Below are 18,683 nucleotides of genomic sequence, written 5' to 3'. Positions count from 1 at the left end.
TCCCTTGTCCTTTCTCCTGAGTCTTTGGTAACTGCTTTTTGATGCTGAAAATTGGCATAAACCGTGAGACCATGTGAATATTTATTTGTTTTTCAGACAAAATTGCAGTTGAGTGCCAGAGGTCCTAAAGTGGCCTGAGCAGTCTGGGCTGTAAACACCACACATGGTCTGAATGTGTTCACGTTGCTAATGGAATGCTTTACGCTGAATCTGGTTTGGGGGCCTCTGACCCAAGCCCAGCAAACTAAGCCTTAGACTCCACATCTGTATACTAAGATGTTGGACCAGATGATTTTTAAAGCCCTTTTCAGCTCTCAGCATGTGTATTTTTTTTTATTCCTTATAAGGTAGTTTTTACAAGAAAGCCTTGCGATGAACTTGGTTTAAGGAGTGCCTTTGATGCAGTATGTCCAGATCAGGCCTCAGGCGGAGTCATGAGAAGAATTTGCTTTGATGAATTTCCTGTTTAGGGAAACTTGTCCCTGAGTCCTCAAGTCTCCTGAACCAACTCCCAAGGAAGTGAGCCTGACTTGGTCCCAATTCTTCTCCTAGCTGAAGGCACCAGAGGATGTGTCTGAGCTGACCCTGGGACAACCTAGTGATTCGGTCTTACAGGGCTCCATTTAATCTTAATAACAACCATTTGAGATAGGTGTTAGGACCATGACTTTACTGAGGAGGAACTTCAGGCTCAAAGAGTTCTTGTAACAGCCAGCAAGTGAGAGAGCTGGGGTTCAAACTCTGGTCTTCTGGTTTTAATGCCAGTGATTTGCCCTCTTACTGACTGATTCCTGCAGGTGGATGCCACTGAAGTAAATGGTGAGGTGCACCTAGAAATATGATGACATTAGGCAGTTTTAGTGCAACAATATGTCCTCTTAAGAGCATCAGCTTTGGCCAAATCCCAACTTTGTCTCTTATTCTCTGTGTGACCTTGAGCAAGTTAATCTTTTTGAGTCTTAGCCTTACTTGCAAAATGGGTGTGAAGATAACAGTACCTGCTTCCCATAGTGATTGTAAGGGTTAAATGAAAGTGCTTAGCATAGTGAGCATAAAGAGTTTTTAATAAGATTAGCTATATGTAAAGGGTTATCATGTCCAGTTTGTGTCAAGTTCTGCTGTTTCTACTTCCAAATTTACTCTCAAATCCATCCATTTCTCTCCATCAACACCACTATCTTAGTCCAGGCCACCATCATCTCCTGCCTAGACAACTGCAGCACCTATTAATTGCTCTTCTACTTCCATTCTTGTTCCCCAGAAATCCATTTTCCACACAGGAGCCCAAGTGATCATTTTAAGCCATAAATCAGGTCAGGTGATTTCCCAACTTTAACTTTTCACATGGCATCTAGCATCCAATTCCCCTTCCTTCCACCAAGGCTCTGTTCCCTCTGGACCTTTCTCTGACACCTTTTCTCAGGCCACTCACCTCATTGCTTATCACCCCTCAGCCATATAGGTCTTCAGTTTCCCAAACTCGCCAAGTTCTCTCCTCTCTCCAGGAACAGGTTCAGTGTGTTCTTGCTAGCTGGAGCCCACGTCCTTCTGCTCTTCACAGGGTTGCCTTCCTCTCATCCTTCAGGTCTCAACATAAATGCCTCCCCTTAGAGACGACGTCTTTGACGACCCCATTCAAAGATTCTCCCTTTTATCCTTTATCTCATATCCTTGTATGTAGTTAGTTTATACAGCAGGCACTTATCACAGTTTGTGTTTAATGTGGTTATTGTGTGTGTGCCTGTGTGTGTGTGTGTGTGTGTGTGTGTGTGTGTGTGTGAGTGTGTGAGATGCTGCTGGTGCTATGCCCGTCTCTCTCAGATCCCTTTACCATTGTGTGCAGTACAGGTCTTCCAATGGCCAGCACCTGCAGTTTTGTTGGAAGCCTTCCCCTGAGCTTCTAGAACCTCCTTTACCCTTAATGGATGAATGACAGATACAGGCATATAAATACCCCAGATGCCCCACCTCTTGGCTGGATAATACTGAGGTCTGTGCTTCACACTGTTTCCCAGAGCTTTTCTGGAGGATTAAGCGTCAGTCGCCCACTGTGGTAGCCAGCTTGATGATACATCCCCATTGGTCATCCTCCCTGCCCTGTATGATGTCCCCACTTCCCTGTCAATGTCTTTACTTATCCCCCCAAATCTAAGAACACTCAGTCCTCATCTCAGCATCTGCTTCTGGGAGGAACTCAACTAAGACAGTGGATTTTTTTTCTTCTTATCTACCCCAGAAGAGTACAAATTTTATGTCTACCTTGTTCATGGTTATATCCTAGTGCCTAGTTTAATGTCTGGTAAATAGTGAGTACTCAGTATATATTTGTATAATGAGTGAATACTAGTGGTTATTGTCATTTCAGTAGAGGATTCCCCCCTCCCACTGAATTTAGTTAATACCAGTGGCCTACCACATACCCATAGAATGTGGAATGTGCTCTTCAAAACTTAGAGAAAAAAGATTTTTTTTTTTCCTATAATGCTTTCAAGAGTAGCATTCCTATTAGGGTGTTGTTTTAGCAAGGTTTGTTATGGCTAGAGGCTCTTTATAGGAAAAACATCCCAAGAGAAATTATCCAGGACTTTGGCAGTTCTTCCCAGAGCCACCTGAAATCCCAATGTGGGGATACTTCAGAGACATTTTATGGGACAAAAACCCATTATGCTTATTTGTGGGTGGCTTAAACAGAAAGCTACTGGACTGTGACCAACTGCCCTCAGTGATGATACACACTGAAAAGAAGAAAGATACCTGTGCAGAAGAGAGTAGCAACAACAATACCAAATAATTAATAATAAAAATCATTAACATGCTCTAAATGCATTTATGGGCCAGACCTTGAGTTTGTCACATGTATTATCTCATTTAATCTACATTTGCACTTATGGGGCAGTTGATATGTTACTCCCATTCTCAGATGAAGAGATCGAGGCTTAGGGAGATTAAATGACTTACCCCAGATTTACAACTAATATGAAGTACAACTGGGATTTCAAACCAGCTATTAAGACTCCAGAGCCTCTGCTCCCAACTACTATTCTACCTTGCCCCTTGAGTTGGGAATACTGAAAACCAACTCACTGGGTGAACTAACTAAAGTAGTTCAGCCTGGAGAAAAAATGATTCAAGATACGATTAAAAAATAGGATTGAAAACAAGATATAAATATAAGATGCAACCCACCTGAGTTGCCTTCAAAGAGCTCCAGGCTCCCATGAAGAGGGGGCAGACGTGCTTTGTGTGGCTCAATTTCAGAAGGACTTTTCTAATATTGTTCTCCATAAATGGAGGCAATAGAGTGCTTTCAGGCACAGAAAACTCCCCCATGTTGGAGATTTGAATGCACAGATTCACTGGCTTCTCTGTGGGGAAGTCAAAGAGAGGACTGAGACATAGAAGAGGTGGTTGGCTGCCTTGGAGGACCTTCAAGATCCTATTCAGGCATGAGATTCTAGAATACAAAAGAATTAGAAGACTCACTCAGACCCTGCACATGTGGTTGGTACTATGTGGTTCTGGTGACAAGATCTATGCAGGTAACATGATGTGAGAAATTTACAAATGCCGTGCTAATAAGTAAAAAAGATATGTGCTGTGCATGCTCTCTGCCTAAGGAGAGGCAGAGCTACTATGCTGAAAGGTAAACCAGCATAATGTGATGACCAAGAATGAAGGAACACTTGTGTCATTCTACATGGGTGACTTTGAGCAAGCTCTGCAGCACTCCTGAGCATCTGTGTCCTTATTTGTAAAAATGTGTTGCTCTGAGGATTAAGTAAACTGCAGGTAGATTATTTAGCACAGGCCCTTGAAGACCATAAGGGCTCAAAAATGGTAGTTATTTTGCTGAAAACCTTTACATTATATTTTTTTCTTAAAAAAATACATGCAAATACTTTTTTTTTACATGCTCTGTAAAATATGAAGAGGGGAAGCTTTAAATTTGGGATGCTGGAATCTTGAAACACAGAGGGTCTGATACTTTTCTTATAACCATAGTAATTGCTAACATTTATTAAGACTCGGATGCATTATGTCACAGGGTTGGTTTTCAGCAAAGACAGGATTAGAAGTTGAATTTACTGAATTTCTATTTTCCCCGCACTTATACTAGACCATTTTGCTTACCTGGATGACAGGTTTCTGTAAGGAGTGGAACATAAATATTTTGTTCTGACTGTAACTGTTTACATTTCAGGAAAAGCAGCCCAGTTCTGGATCAGACCTTGTCATATGTTCTAATAACATATCTGCCCAAAATATCCCTCCCTTGCACATTTGATCCCATCATCAGCTTCCCTCCTTTTCCTCCTTCTTCCTCTCTGGTTTTCTTTTCCCCTGTCTAGCTCTCACCTGCACTTCTCCTGCTTTTCTCCCCTCCCCTCACCTTTTTATACACTCCCTCCCTCGTCTGTCTCTCCCACTTTATTCAGCTAGACTCAAGTTTATGACTCAAACCCTTAAATTTCTGACCAAGTTAAGACACATAATATTATGAGCATGGAATTAGACTTGCTACAGATTAAATCATACCCCAGAAGCTTATCAAGAGCAAAGAATAGTGGTGTTGGTGCCAACAGGAACAGACCAGCAATGGCAGATAGTGTAGGTCTCCATGGGGTTCCAAGGGAATGTCATCCTGGTCTTGACAGATCTGCATAAGATCCCAGTCCTTGGGGTCAGGCAGACCTGGTTCAAATCCTGGCTCTGCTACCATCTAGCAGTTTCTTATCTGTAAACAGGAAAATCCCACTGACTTTAAGGGTCAATGGGAGGATTAAAGGAAAACATGGTTATTTCGCACAGTGCCTGTCACATGATGTGTGCTATGTGATGGTAGTAGTTATTAAGGTGGTGATTAATAACCATGTCCAACTCCTCTCTGGCTTCTTTTTTCCTGGTTCCTCCCTCCCTGCTCAGGAACTCAAAACAGAACTCTACTTGACCAAGTTGACCTGTTCCATACACAGCACAGTGCCTGAATTGTAACATTCAATAAATATTTAATTTCTGAATGCATAATGTTCCTCATGTTGGGAGAAATTGCAGTTAGATTCATGAGGAACTCCTGGTATCTTCCCCTGAGGCTAGAGGAAAGGAGACATACCATCCATTTTGTTCCCAGGACCCCTTCCAGCCCCTGTCTTGTTGACAAGGGTGTTTCTTGATTTAAGGCAGGGTGTGTTAGGAACGGCATGTAGGTGCTTGCAGGGGATTCAGAGGTAATTGGGAGGTGAAAAAAGAAGTCAAACCAGAATGGAGCCAGAAAGCAAGGAGAACACCAACTGGCAGGCATGCCACAGCCTTCTGAACAGGTTGCCCTGGTTTTGCAGAATTAAGGATGCTATTGCCATACACATAAAAGTATTTTAATTGGTTGCCAAGGCAATGAGACAGAATCACTGGGCACAGAACAAGAATAGAACTTTGCGGAGTTATGCTCAGGAAGGGTATTCGTCTGTGATATTAACAAGCAGCCTGGATATGAGAAAGGGAAGGATACAATAAATTTCATTTGGGACTTTTGCTTAATAAATGGGAATGAGAGAGAAATGGTGGGGGTAGAAGAGAACTCTTCCAGCTCTCAGGAGAAGCAGGAGAGGTGATCCCCTCTAGATTTCAGATTTCTCCTAAGAGTGGTGAATTCCCATTGATGGGGGAAATACAAATAGAATGGTTCTGTCCTTGAATGCAGGGGAAAGAGGGAGAGAGAAGGGAAGGAGATGACAGTGTTCTCTTCCTTTTATAAGATTATAAAAAGTATCCAATATCCAGGAACCTACATTTTGACAGAAAGAATAATTCCCATTTCCTTCTTATACTTCCCTCTGTATTGGAAATGAATTTGCAATTAAAGACGTTTCCTTCTATCCTCTTGGTTTTGTTTTCCGGAGTTTTTGAAACACGAGGATTTTTCACAACCATAAAACTGTGGCTGAGACTTACTTCTCCAATATAAAGCTACTGCACCCCAGGTGCTATCCCAAGGCCTGGAGAAGGGAGCACTCTTATTCTCATGGGGCTTTCCAATAGGGAAGAGAAGTGAGCAGACAATAATGAACAGCCTGGTAAGTCCTGCCTGGGGAGACCCCAGGGGTGCACCGGAGACCGTGGGAATCTGTGGAGGAACCTAAGGCAGACTTGGGGTTTGAGACAGAGAGCAGACTTCCAGGAAGAATGAAGGTTAAGCTGAGATCTGAAGGGTTCAGTCAGCCACATCAAGTAGAGGGTTTTATTCTTGCCTTCTCTAACAACACTAGCAGTTTGGCTGATCCCCGGGCTTGGTAAACTGCTCCAGGCACTTAGAGATTTGCTTATTTTGCCTGCGTCCAAGTTAAAGCTTTCTTACTGACTTCTCAGGAAGGGTAACAGCTAATGGTCCAAGTTCTCTGGCCTTTTCCCTTGGCCCTTTAAGCTGGGCATAAAAATGGCAGCTCAAAGGTGTCTTTTCAAAGCCAGCAACATCTGGGGCATGATGTTAGGGCTTGCCATCCAATGAATGTGCCTCCCTGCGTAGTCTGAGGTTTGCAGTCCTCAATGTCATGGGCTTCTGCGAATGCTTTGATAATTAGGAGTCAGACCATGTGCATTAAAAAAAAAGCAACCTCTGTAAGTGTCCTGAACCTTCCTCACAAACACGAGGGTGCTAAATTTTTACCTGTAACTATTTTCTCCCATTTTGCTTTACTAATATTAACATTTATTGAGCACAAACTTCCTACATGTAGAGATAACAGTAGCACCCATCCCAGTGGGATATGGAAAGAGTTAAGTAAGATTCTGTAGGTAAAAGTGCTTAGCTCAGTGCCTGTCACATGGTAAGTCCTCCATAAATGTAGTTTGAGTTGATCAGTCCCTCATTTGTGCTATCATAGCACTTTATTTGGTCTTACATTCTTTTATTTATTATAATATATATATATATATATATAATACATATACAGATCTGTTTCATATATAGTAACTGGTTCTATCAAATAATCATACCAAGGCATTCTATTGGTAATCTTCCCCAAAACAGATTCAGGTAAAACTAGATATTTATTCACTGCATAGGCCACCAAACACTTGAGACTTCACTACTGACTTCAGTTTTGAAGCCAATTACAAAATTTAAAGTACACATTAACTGGGGTTAAGTTGACAAAAGTGGGCTGAGAGAAGTCAAGAGTTTTAGAGCAACTGAACTGTGTATTTTGTTTGCAATAGAGCCACAACTTGAACAGCAAATATTGCTCGCATCTCATAGTTCTTTTATTACAGTGCAAGGGACTTTTGAACATCTAGGTGACTGCAGAATGAGTGGGGAAACTGATAATGTGACCTGTTGGAGGCTTCACCAAGGGCTCATTTCTCTATCTCTCCTTTCTTGGGTTCTTGTTTCAGTGCGTGATCAGCCAGGGTGGCCTTGATTGTATCTTCAGCCAGCATGGAGCAGTACGGTTTCGCAGGAGAAAGCCATATCTGTGTTTTTGATGGTCAAGGCTTCTTCAGTTGTCTTCTGTTCATCCATTTGATGGTGAATGAGCTGGATGCAATTGCAGAACTGCAGACAGGTATTTTAAATCTAGCACCTATAGTCTTCCCCTTTTCTTCCATTTGAATCTGTAATTTTCATGATATCACCACAAGCTGGAGCCCTCACCAACCCAGTTCCAACATTTTTAGATGTCTTGTCAAGGGACCCCACATTTCTAGGATTTTCAAAATGATCAACTGCCTTCTTGTGATAGGGCTGGGCTGCGGCTGACAGCTCCCCAGCGGGCAGGCGAGAGCTCTGGAGCAGCAGGGTCAGCGCTGTATGTCCTGTGGGGATGTGCCTCTCATAGCACTTTGTTAAACACCTTTATTTTAATATTTATTAACTGCATCACAATGAGCAGTTTAGATGGCCGTCTCTCCCAAAAGACCATGAGGGCTTTGAGGGCAAGGCTCATGTCTTATTTCTCCCTTGGAGCCCAGCAGAGGGGCTTACCCATCAAGGCACCCGTATATGTCAGTTGAATGAATGAGACATGGGAATAATAATAACAATGCCCAAGATGTACAGTCACTGAGCTTACTAGGTGCCAAGCTGCATGTTAAGGGCTTTATAAGAATTACCTTGTTTTATCATCAAAACGATCCCTGATGCGGGTATTATTTTTCCCATGTCTACAACCACCCATGTCTACAAGTGTGGTAACACTTTAAAAGATAAACCTACCTGGATGAGCACAAACAGATAGTTAACACTTACTGACACTTACTCCATGCCAGACCCTGCGCCAATCACCTCATTAAAGCCTCCCAAAACCCTATGAGGCAGGCCTTACCGTCTCCATTTTATAGCAATGGATTCTGACACTCAGAGAGGCTAAGCAACATGCCCAGAAGCACACAGCTGGTATGTGTGAGTGCAGGGCCTTTGTTTTGGATCACTATGTCATCTTGTTTACTTATCTTATTGGAATATATATTTTTAAAATGATACCAAAACATCTATTCCTCTTATTCAGAAAGAAATTTATTAAAAAAAAAAAAAATCCATGAGCGATGGAGGTTTGGCAGCCTGAGAGATACAGGGCCACGCTCCTATCAGCAGTGCTGCCCTTGTTTCATATTGGAGGGAAGTTCATTTTAGCTCTTAACCCAGTGGCAAATGCTTTTGGAGCCTCTTCCTTTCTTTACTGGTATCCCTGTCAATTAACCCTAAATAAAGTGTTTCTCCCAACGAGATCAAAGGAGCACATAAAACCTGTGGTGTCTGCTTCAGCAGTTTAGCCATATATGGGGTGGCGTTTCCTATCTTGTTAGAGTTAACAGTTTATGAGCTAAATGGTTTGGAACCTGGCCCACGGCATTTTCTGGAAAGTAATGTTTGTCACCCAAAAAGGTATTTAATGAGGTGATTTGCATGAAGAATATTTCAGAGGCACCGCATGACTTTATGCTCCACAGTGTGTGGTTCATTCCCCACATAGCTCTGTGATGGCTTGATTCACGAGGAGTTATTTCACGCGTCCATGAAGTCTGCCCACAGACACTGAGGTGCTCATCTATTTACTCATCCATTCAAAAAATATTTTGGGCTACCTAACTTGGGCCAGGCTGTGGGCTGGGTGCTCAGAGCACAGCATTGGGTGAGACAGAAAAGTTGCCTGTTCTCTTTATGTTTGGAAAAAAAAAAATTGGAGAAGTGACAGGGAGCTGAGATGAACTCAGCTATGATTAACCCTTTCAGGAGACAGCCCGGCACAGAGCAGGCACTTAGGCACAATTTATTGAATGGCCTTGCCTCGGAGCTGGGGATCTGGAGCAGTGCGACCATAGGGGCTGACACGGACACACGTTGCAGGAGAATGGATTTGTCTTTCCTTGCCTGTGTTCCACCACCTACTTTGGATGCTCTGGCTGACATTCATACATCCTGGTGTTATCGGGTAGTCTGACCATTTCAACGCAAAGAATGGCTCTGTCTGCCAGTGAAGCAGAGAGCTTGTCCTCAAATGCCTAGTAAGCTCAGCCACCCACTTGGAGCAAAGATACCGCGTCGGCTGCATTGAACCCAGCAGGTTGCTGTAGATCCAGCATAAGATACTTCATAACATGTAACCAGTTTGGCTGCCTGAGAGACTTGTTATGGAGAGCAGTTGGCACGTGCCTTCCTAATAGTGGTTTCTTAAGTCAGGTATCCAGTGACCCCTGTCTCTTCTGCATCTCTTTCCTTCTCTCTCTCCTCCAACTTCCATTCTAATTCAAGATATTCCTTGTGCTGTCAGCCATTCCTACCACCCACATGTGTGAATGACCCTGCCTTTTCATCCTCTGACTACATCTTTACTGCCCTTAAAACACCTATTTCTTCTAGGAATTTTCTTTTTATTGGCCAAGCTTCCTTTCCTTCAACCCTAACTACCTCACCACCTGAAATTTTTACATACCATCATTACTTGAGTCCAAGGCTTCTTTATTTTAATCAACTTTGTTGGGTTATAATTTACATACAAAAATGCACCCATTTTAAGAGTACAGTTTTAAGAATTCTGTCAAAGCTGTATACATTCATTTAACCACCATCACAATCAAGATATAGATTTCCACTACCCAAAAAGTCATTGAAGTTTATTTTTGCCTTTTCTAGAATTTCACATAAATGGAATCTGACAATAGGTACTCTTTAATAAGACATTTCTTTTTTCACATATTAACATTTCATAAATTGAATATACCTTACAGTGAACATCTAACATTGTAATGTTTCTTTTTTCTACCAACAGCTATAACTAAATAGACAATACATCTTATAATGGATAATATTTTAAAATCAGGGAGATATATACATAAAGACAAAGGGAATCTCTCTGACCCTCAGTTTTCTTATTTGTATAGTGGAGATGATGTGTGTGTGTACACATATATACATATGTGTGTATATATGTACATATATGTATGTATATATGTATATGTACATATGTGAAAATATTACCTATCTATATGCATATGTGTGTATATATATATATCAAGTCTTTTGTGATAGCTAAATTGAGATAAGGTATGTTAAGAACTTAAAACAGTAACTGGAACATAATAGATGCTAATAAATGTTAGCAACAATAAATAACAAAATGACAATAATAATAGAGGAGAAAGTCTTCTGGCTTTAGATTTGAAGTTCTCTGAACACACACACACAAACATGCAGAGATCTCATTTAAAAACTAAGCAAAAGGGATAGCAAAAGGAAAGGGGTTCTCAAAAGACAAACTATAGTGATGGAAAACAGATCAGTGGTTGCCCCTATAAAGGGGCAGCTGAGAGAGGTTTTCATGTTATGGAACTGTTCTGTATCCTGAATGTGGAGGCAGTTACAAGCAGATAGGTTGGGCATGAGGTTTTTCCTTACTCAACCTCAATTATCCACCATGAGCACTGGAGACTGTCACTTAAGGGATTAGCCAGTGCATATTTTTGTGTTGTTTTCTTTTCTTCTTAGGAAATGTTACCTGCCCACGTGTTCCTTCATACTATAAAGAGATTATGGAGGGAGAGAAAGTGCTTGTTCAGCCCTTCACTCGTAAAGAGCATATTCATCCATCCAATTCCAAGTGCTATTACGTAGTTTTGGGCATAATGGGGACCAGCTCCGAAAGAGATCTATTCAACTTCTTTTCTCTCTTTCTTTCTCGTTTCTTATATTCATGATTCGACATTAGACAGCCTTTCACGAGGTGTATTTGGTAAGCTATTAATGGATGTTTCACAAAGCTCTAGGGTCAAACAAACCTGAGATGAAAACAAAGTTTAACATTTTCTTTTCTTTACTGCAGGACTTTTTAGAACCTTTAAGTCTGTATTGAATCATGAATCTCTAAGTGGGCAGTAAGAAGCATTTCACAAATTTGACAGTGGCCCCGCCTCTCCCTCGTTTATTTACACCTTGAGTGATATTAATGGTCCATTGAACAAAGTTTGGGAAATATTGCCTCAGACTTAACATGCTCAGTCCTAATGCAGAGGTCACTAAGCCCCAAATGGGAACCCCTATTATAGTTGGAGACTGTTAACTCATTCCAAGAAGAGTTATAGGCAAGTTCTTAGTATTAGAAGATATTTTTGGAAAATGCTTTCAAACTCGTTATCACCACCCTCTGCAGTATTTAGTTTCTACCAGCATCCAGCTGTAGGTACTATGGGAACCTACACTGCAGAGTAAACAATCTCACCTTCCACTGCTTATGTCTAAGGAAGGAAAATAAAGAAAGGGTCAGAGAGGTTAAGCAACTTGCCCAAGGCCTCACAGCTAATGTAATGGAATTGCAGCACACACCCAGCTCCATCTGAATACAAATCCTTAATCAATACAACAAGCAATAAAAGGGGGGGGGGGTCATAACTAGGAGGCAGGTGTGTGAGAAAGGTTGCCCAGCAGTGCCAATTTGGGGCCCTGTCATTTTTAAAACATTTGCAAATGTGTGTGAAACTGACAAACCATCTGGGTCTCCTGATTTCTCAACCTCAGGCCCCTACCTTTATGTGTCCCTCCACCTGCCACACATGTTCTTGCTGTCCCAGGTGGCACCTGCCTTCTGTTTTCAGGGGCTTTAGATGATTTTGCAGAAATCACTCTCTGTGTCACAGCTCTGTTGCAGGAGTGAGGATGGATCACCTCCTGGTTTCTACCTGGCCTCAATTCCCTGATGGCTTTCTGACCTCATTCCCCACCCCCCCACCCCCCTCATTTGCTTGCAACACCAGGTGAAAAAGTTTCTGGGACAAAGCCAGTCGGTCTGTGTGCTGGAGGTGACAGGTGTGTTCTTGCTGAGATGGGGCAAGTAAAACAGGAATATGTATGGCTGGCATGATGCTTGAAACAGAAGGGAGTGAGCCCAGCCCTGGCAATACCCAGAGCAGCAACATTGCACTGGAGACAGAGTGAGAGGTCAGGGAAAAGGAAAGATGGAAAAGTTAATGAGGAACCTCCATGATGCTGAAGAAAGTGACTGGCATCCTACCACACACTGTTTTCCTCTGAGGTTGCAATTTGGGGAAATGAAGTTAACCTATGGAGTTTTCTCCTAGAATCAATTCTTAACTCATTAAAGGTCCTGGAAATCAGCTGCAAAGCCAGCACATATCTGAATCATGGCCATGAATCAGTTGGGGTAAACAAAACAAACCAGGAATCAGGGTGCAAGGGCCATCTCTGGATGACATTTGATTAACAAGGGCATGAGAGAAGGGGTGCAATTTTGATTGGAAAGTGTTAATTCAATAATAATAACAGCTAACAATTATTGAGCATTTATAATGAGCCAGTCACTCTGTTAAGAGCTAACTGACTTGTATCATTTCATTCATTTCTCACTACAGCCATCTAAGGTAAGTAGCACTGTTAATCTCTAAATTACCTATGGAGAGAGACTCTGAGGTTTAAGTTTATCACCCCAAATATACAGAAATTGAGGAGTGGAACCAGGATTTGAAGTCTGATATTTTCCAAACCTAAGCCTGCAAATTCTTAACTTCTCTGCTTCACTGTCTGACCTAATTCAGAAATATTATTAAAGTGTAATAGATTGAGGAGGAAGAGAGATCAGCTCTTCAGGAACCCATAATCCTCTTGAAGGCTTGCAAAGTCCCTTTGGCTTTACTGCCTCATGGGAAGGAATAAAAATCACTGAGATTCAGGCTGCTGTGGCTGGAGGCCCTTCCAGGAGTCTGTTGATTGTACCTGCGGGTCTGAAATAATTGCATGCTATAGAAACCTACAGCTGTTTCTCAGGTTTTCTTTTTACACAATCAGCTTGGGAGGGTTTTAGACATGTAGGCATAATGGGCTATTTTTACTCTCTCTCTTGGGCTGGCACCATGAAGTGTGACTGTTGGTTCCATCCTTACATACTGGCTGGCACAAGAAGCATTGACTTCTTTGAGCCAACAAAAAGATCTCGATGAGCTTGTTTTTTAGAGGAGCCTAGGTGAGCAGAACAGACTCTGAGCTTGAAAAGCTCACGGGCAGAAGTTAAATGAACTCTTTCAGAGTGCCAGCTTATCATCAAATTCTCTGGAAGAGGTGTTTTACAAAATGGTACCCTGCGACAACAGGTTATTTATTCCCTCTTAGGAGAGTATTTTATACTTAGTATTATCTTGGCCTGGACTCAACATAGAATGAAGTTCAATAATAATACCTATTACATCCTCCTGCAAGGGCTGTAACTCTTTCTTTATTTCATAGGATGCCTCATGTGTGGCAGGGCACAATAAAAGGTCAATAATAATGTTTACCTCGATAATGATCTTCCCAATGCCTTTCATCTAAGAACCTCAAAGTGCATCGCACACACTAATTAGCTAAACCTCACAATGGCTCTGTTTTTGAACTTCATTCTCCCATTTTACAGAATTTTAAATTGAGACCTAGCAAACTTAAGTGGCTCGACCAAAGTCATACAGTAAGTTTAAAGCAATAATGATGATGCTTTGCATTTACAAAGTATATGTTTTCTAAGGAGGTACAAGTATATTGCAAAGATAATTTTCACAATATCCCGAAGGAAGGAGGGTAGCATGTATTGTTAGCTCTGTTGACTAGACTGGATAAACTGAGGCAGGGAGGGTAAGCAACTCAGCGAAGATTTGACTTACAGATGCAAGCCCATTCGTCTGACTCTCAGTGACATCCTGGATAATCCTCAAGTCATGTAACTAAGTGATACATGATTGCTTTCATGCATACAGGATAGTTATGTCTTAGGGAGTAGAGACAGGTTGCGGTATGACAGTCATATTCACAGGCAGGAATAGATTTGTTCAGATTTCCATTTAGAGGGGCAAAACTAAAATGCAGGAGAGGGAAGAGATGAGCCACTGCAAGAAGGATGGCTCAGAAAAGAAGGAAACGAGGCTGCCAGTGGGTGGATTGCCCAATGATCAGCTCTGGTCTTTGGCACAGCGTAGTTACCAACTAACCCAGGTCCTGCCTGAAAGCAGGACAGCATGATTCCGTGTTTCAGCCTAATGATAGGACTTGGTCCGGGTTCAGCCTGGAGGATGTGCAGAGGTCCAGGAACATGCAGTATCTTAATGGCTGTCTCTTATGTATGTCCAGTTCTCATCCCTTCAACCCCTGGGCCAGAGGGGCCCTGGGAATCCTCTGTGGTTCAAAAACTTGGTAGCTTTGGATCTACTATACCTTTTCTTAGCAATATAGCCACATTGAAAAAGATGAGAACATGAACAAAAATATTGGAAGGCAGATAAGGGACTTGCCTCCTCCCAATCTGGCAACATTTCCTTAGTGAGTAATGATACTCTATCACCAAGATAGCAAGTCAGACTTCTGCAGAGTGGGGGAGGGGAGAGGTTGCTGGGTCTTAGGAATTCAAGGGTGGGATTTGTTGACCCGAGATAGAGCCAATTTCTCTATAAACAAGGCATGTTTGAGAAAACTTTGCTCCCTGCCCCACCCCCAACCCCCGACCAGTCACCCAGTCTTTTCCAGGTCTGTGGGCTCTGATGACTAAACCAGGGCTAATGGAGAGATTTAAAGAGATTTGAAGAGCACCAAGACCCTTTTTGGAATGTGTTCACCCACACAAGTACAACAGCAATAAAAAGTCTGCAGTGAAGAGAATCACACCAAGATTCTGCTCTTTCCCATACTCATGTTGAATGTGTAAACCCTCCATACCATCCGGTAGCTCACTGATGTCGTGAACCAAGGGAGGAAGGAAAATGAGCTTGTTCTGAATGCCCATCACAGGCCTGTGGGGAAGGCATCCATGAAAGACCAGCCCCTTTTCACACACACACTGCTACTTGTTATAGCAGGAGTCATGGGACTCTGCTGTCAGCATTAAAGCTTTAAAGCTTGCTCACCAGTAAGATTTTACAGAATGCAGCTTTGATTTTCTAAGCATGCTAGTGACCACGCCACAGCTTTCTGTGTTCACTTGGCACACTGACTCCAGGGGTGATGGTGCAAATAATCCTGTTGGACTCACAAGGACTACATCCTTCTCTGGAGATGTGCTCTTACAAAGCATTCCACAACAAGACTCACAGCCAGTTCAGATAAAGTCCTCAGGGTGTGCTTGCAGGGTGGGACAGATGGATTTGTACTATTAAAACACCAAAAACATTACTGGGCAATCTCCTGTACAGCTCTACCACATCCGTTCATTTTTTATTGTAGCCCCTAATGTGTGTTGTACATGCAGCTTATTCATTTTGTCGCATAAGATACATCTGCGGGGCTCCTGTACACATCCGTTGTATTTCACGGCCCAGCTTTGCTATCAATCAGTCCACCCACATACATGCTTCCTTCCCTCACGATCTTTGGGTGTCAAGTATCTTGATAGCTTCAAATAGATTATGAATGAGCATTGTCATAATAGCATTTTATGACTGGGAGTGGGAAGATGGATTTGGGTAAAATTCAAATAAAACCTGAAATTCGAAACTTCTCAGAGATCTCAAAGGCAACAAGCAGTTGGATTTGTTTGTCTCTCTTTTTCCCACCCTCCATGCATTTACCATGCATGGGTTTGTCCTCAGAAAACGAGAAGGGGAAGACAAAAACATAATCAAGGCCTTCCTTGTCCTGCTGTCTCCAGTACGAGAAACGGAGCACCTTGGGGGCTTCAATAAATGCTCAGTTCTAAGAAGAATTCTAAGACTGATTAGACAGGCTTAGGATTTCACCTGTATTTCAGTAAAATGATTGCTGATCACAGAAACTTAGTGGGGAACCATCCGCAACCCTCTTTGAAATGTAACTAAAAGAAGATACTTCCTAACTCTGAGTAGACACTAATCCCACCTCCACATGGACAAAAAACTAGCAAATAAGATCTTTCTTACCCCCTCCATGTGGATCCTGATATTGGGCATGAGTCGGAAAGTGCTGGACTGCAGTCCTCTGGGGTTGGTCCTGCTTTTCCTGCCGTCCTGCAGGGTCAGTATGCCAGGCCTGCGGAAGGAGCCCCCTCTCCCCAAGCTCTGTCTGGAACGCACACCATCCAGAAGACGCGCGAGCAGCAGGTTGGCCGGCAGCGCCTCGATGCTGCAAAAGACCAGGGTCCTGCATTCTGGGCACCTCAGCTCCTTGCCGGCCTTGAAAATCCTCTGTAGACATGGTTTGCAGAAGGTGTGTTGGCAAGGGAGGACTTTGGCTGTGACATCGAGCTTTTCAAAACAGACAGGGCACTCCAGAAGATCAAGTAACGTCAAATCATCCATTTTATTTTAAAACTCCAGTGCTGACCTGGAGGGGCAGAATCCACATTGTAGGGGCAGCTGAGCCAAGGGGGCAGAGCTGGCGTCTTAAGAGCGTCAGGATTCCTGCCTGTTGGAAGGAGAAAGGAAGGGAGGAAAAAAAAACCGTGACTGCTCTGAGATGTATATCCCACCTACATTGAGGCAGTGTCTCATAAGGCAGTTTGCAAGTACTTTGTTCTGGCATTCAAGTTTCAAATGACTCATTGTGATTCAGTGCTAGCAGGTACAGGACTCCTGACTGCTGTAAGGAATGGGAGTGAGCTTCAGCAGAGACTACTCACAGCCTCTCTGTGTGGAAGGCAGAGGCAGAGAGCAAAAATGGCGAGCTGAAGTGGCACACCCACTCTTCTCTGCCAGTCGGAGCTAGAAGGGGTCCTTTAAACCTGTCTGGATAAAAGCACTCAGACACTCAGTCTCAATTCTCAAATCAAAGTCCCTTCAGAATGTAATTTCTGTGATGAGTTTACTCCTTCTCTCTCCAGGTTTATCTGTTATCTACACTACATGCAGGTAAGTTTAGTTTATGTAGGTAAGTTTATCTGAATCATATCAGATGTAGAATTATTTCCTTCACAGTACATCTTCCCCATTATTTTTTATCTAACAAGGTACAAGAAAAATCTCTACTAGCAACCCATTTTCACAATTGTTTTGCCTCAAGTTGGAAGCTTTTCTTTTTTCTTTTCTTTCTTTCTTCCTCTCTCTCCCTTTCTTTGCTTTCTTTGCCTGCTCACCAAGATTATCTTAAACAGCCCTAGAGACAATATTCTCCCCACAATGTAAAGTCACACAGCCTGTTTAGTTACTTTGACAATTGTTCTCAGTTTCAACTGAAGCAGGTAGGAATTCTGGATTGTGGTCACAACCTGCAGAAAACCAGATGGAACAGAAGATACAAGTGGGGTGTGTGTGTGCGCTCAAGGCGAGCACGTGTAAAGAACCTCTGTTTCAGAAAGTTTCCTTATGGACGTCTGGAAAGAAAAAGTCTCCTCGGAAGAGGTCAGCAGTCCTCCACAAGTGCCAAGGCAGGGGTGAACGCTGCAGCCAGGGAGGCCACCAGTAAGCAGGGCAGACATTACAAATGAGAGATGGCGCCTCGCTGTCTTCAGACTCCTCGCCAGAGAAGTCAGCACGCGGGCGGGCTGGGAACGTGTGCGGTGCCACTAACCTTGCGCTTGTGACCTCCGCCGAGTTCAGCTCAGCCCGCTCGTCCGCGCCGCCGCTCCCTCCAACTCGCTTCGTTTTCCCCAAGTGCCGCCGCCGCCGCCGCCGCCGCCGCCGCGGCTTTGAAAACTTTAACAACTCTGAGTCTTGCTCAATTGTAGGGATCGCCTTACCCAGCCCTGTTAACGCTTTCACCGCCGGGCTGCCGCCTGCTAGTGGGACGTTCCTCCATCGCACCCCACCCCATCACTCCCCCTCAGGAGGGGTTCGCTCTCTGCTACTGATCCTTCCTTTATGTAACAGTGGATTTCTGGGAAAAGATCAGGGGATAAAATGTAAGCCAGTCCCTAAGGCCAAGTATTTCCAAAGTTTATATTTTCACCTTCGCGCATTATCTTTCCTAGCCAAGTTGAAACGTGTTCAGTTATGCCAACATGATTGTGTAGTTTTTAAAAGCATTTACAAGAGTTTTCTGAAATGGGCAAAAATATTAATGGTAGCTATGATAATCTCTTTCAACATACTCAGTGCTAAAATCTCTTTAAATAATAATAATTTTTAAAATGTCCTGGGGGTACATACACGTCCTTGAAAAATAAAGGGTACAGAAGGGCTTTTTATGGAAAAGCAACGAGCCTGAACTCTCCCATGTTCCACCCCCCCCCCACTGTAGTCTTTTTATATCCCTAAATACTTGTACTTCTTTGATTCATCAATATACATGTCATGGAAAGTTGCAAAGATATCCA

The 18,683-nt window shown here is 42.9% G+C and overlaps 1 protein-coding gene across 2 annotated transcripts in view; it reads right to left on the bottom strand.

The window, feature by feature from the left end:
- SH3RF2 (SH3 domain containing ring finger 2) overlaps positions 1–18,064 on the bottom strand; it is a 138,422-nt gene extending 120,358 nt beyond the window's left edge. For both annotated transcript variants that reach the window (XM_037801742.1, XM_037801743.1), the window contains exons 1-2: positions 17,939–18,064; positions 16,354–16,837 (exon numbers count right to left, since the gene is read on the bottom strand). In XM_037801742.1, coding sequence (XP_037657670.1) covers positions 16,354–16,731 — 378 coding nt within the window. In that variant the 5' untranslated portion in view covers positions 16,732–16,837; positions 17,939–18,064. The remainder of the gene's footprint in view (positions 1–16,353; positions 16,838–17,938) is intronic.
- Between the last annotated feature and the right edge of the window lie 619 nt (positions 18,065–18,683).

The sequence above is a fragment of the Choloepus didactylus genome, chromosome 13 (assembly GCF_015220235.1).
Source record: "Choloepus didactylus isolate mChoDid1 chromosome 13, mChoDid1.pri, whole genome shotgun sequence".
NCBI classification, from domain to species: Eukaryota; Metazoa; Chordata; class Mammalia; order Pilosa; family Megalonychidae; genus Choloepus; species Choloepus didactylus.
This window is presented reverse-complemented; position numbering and strand designations above follow the sequence as displayed.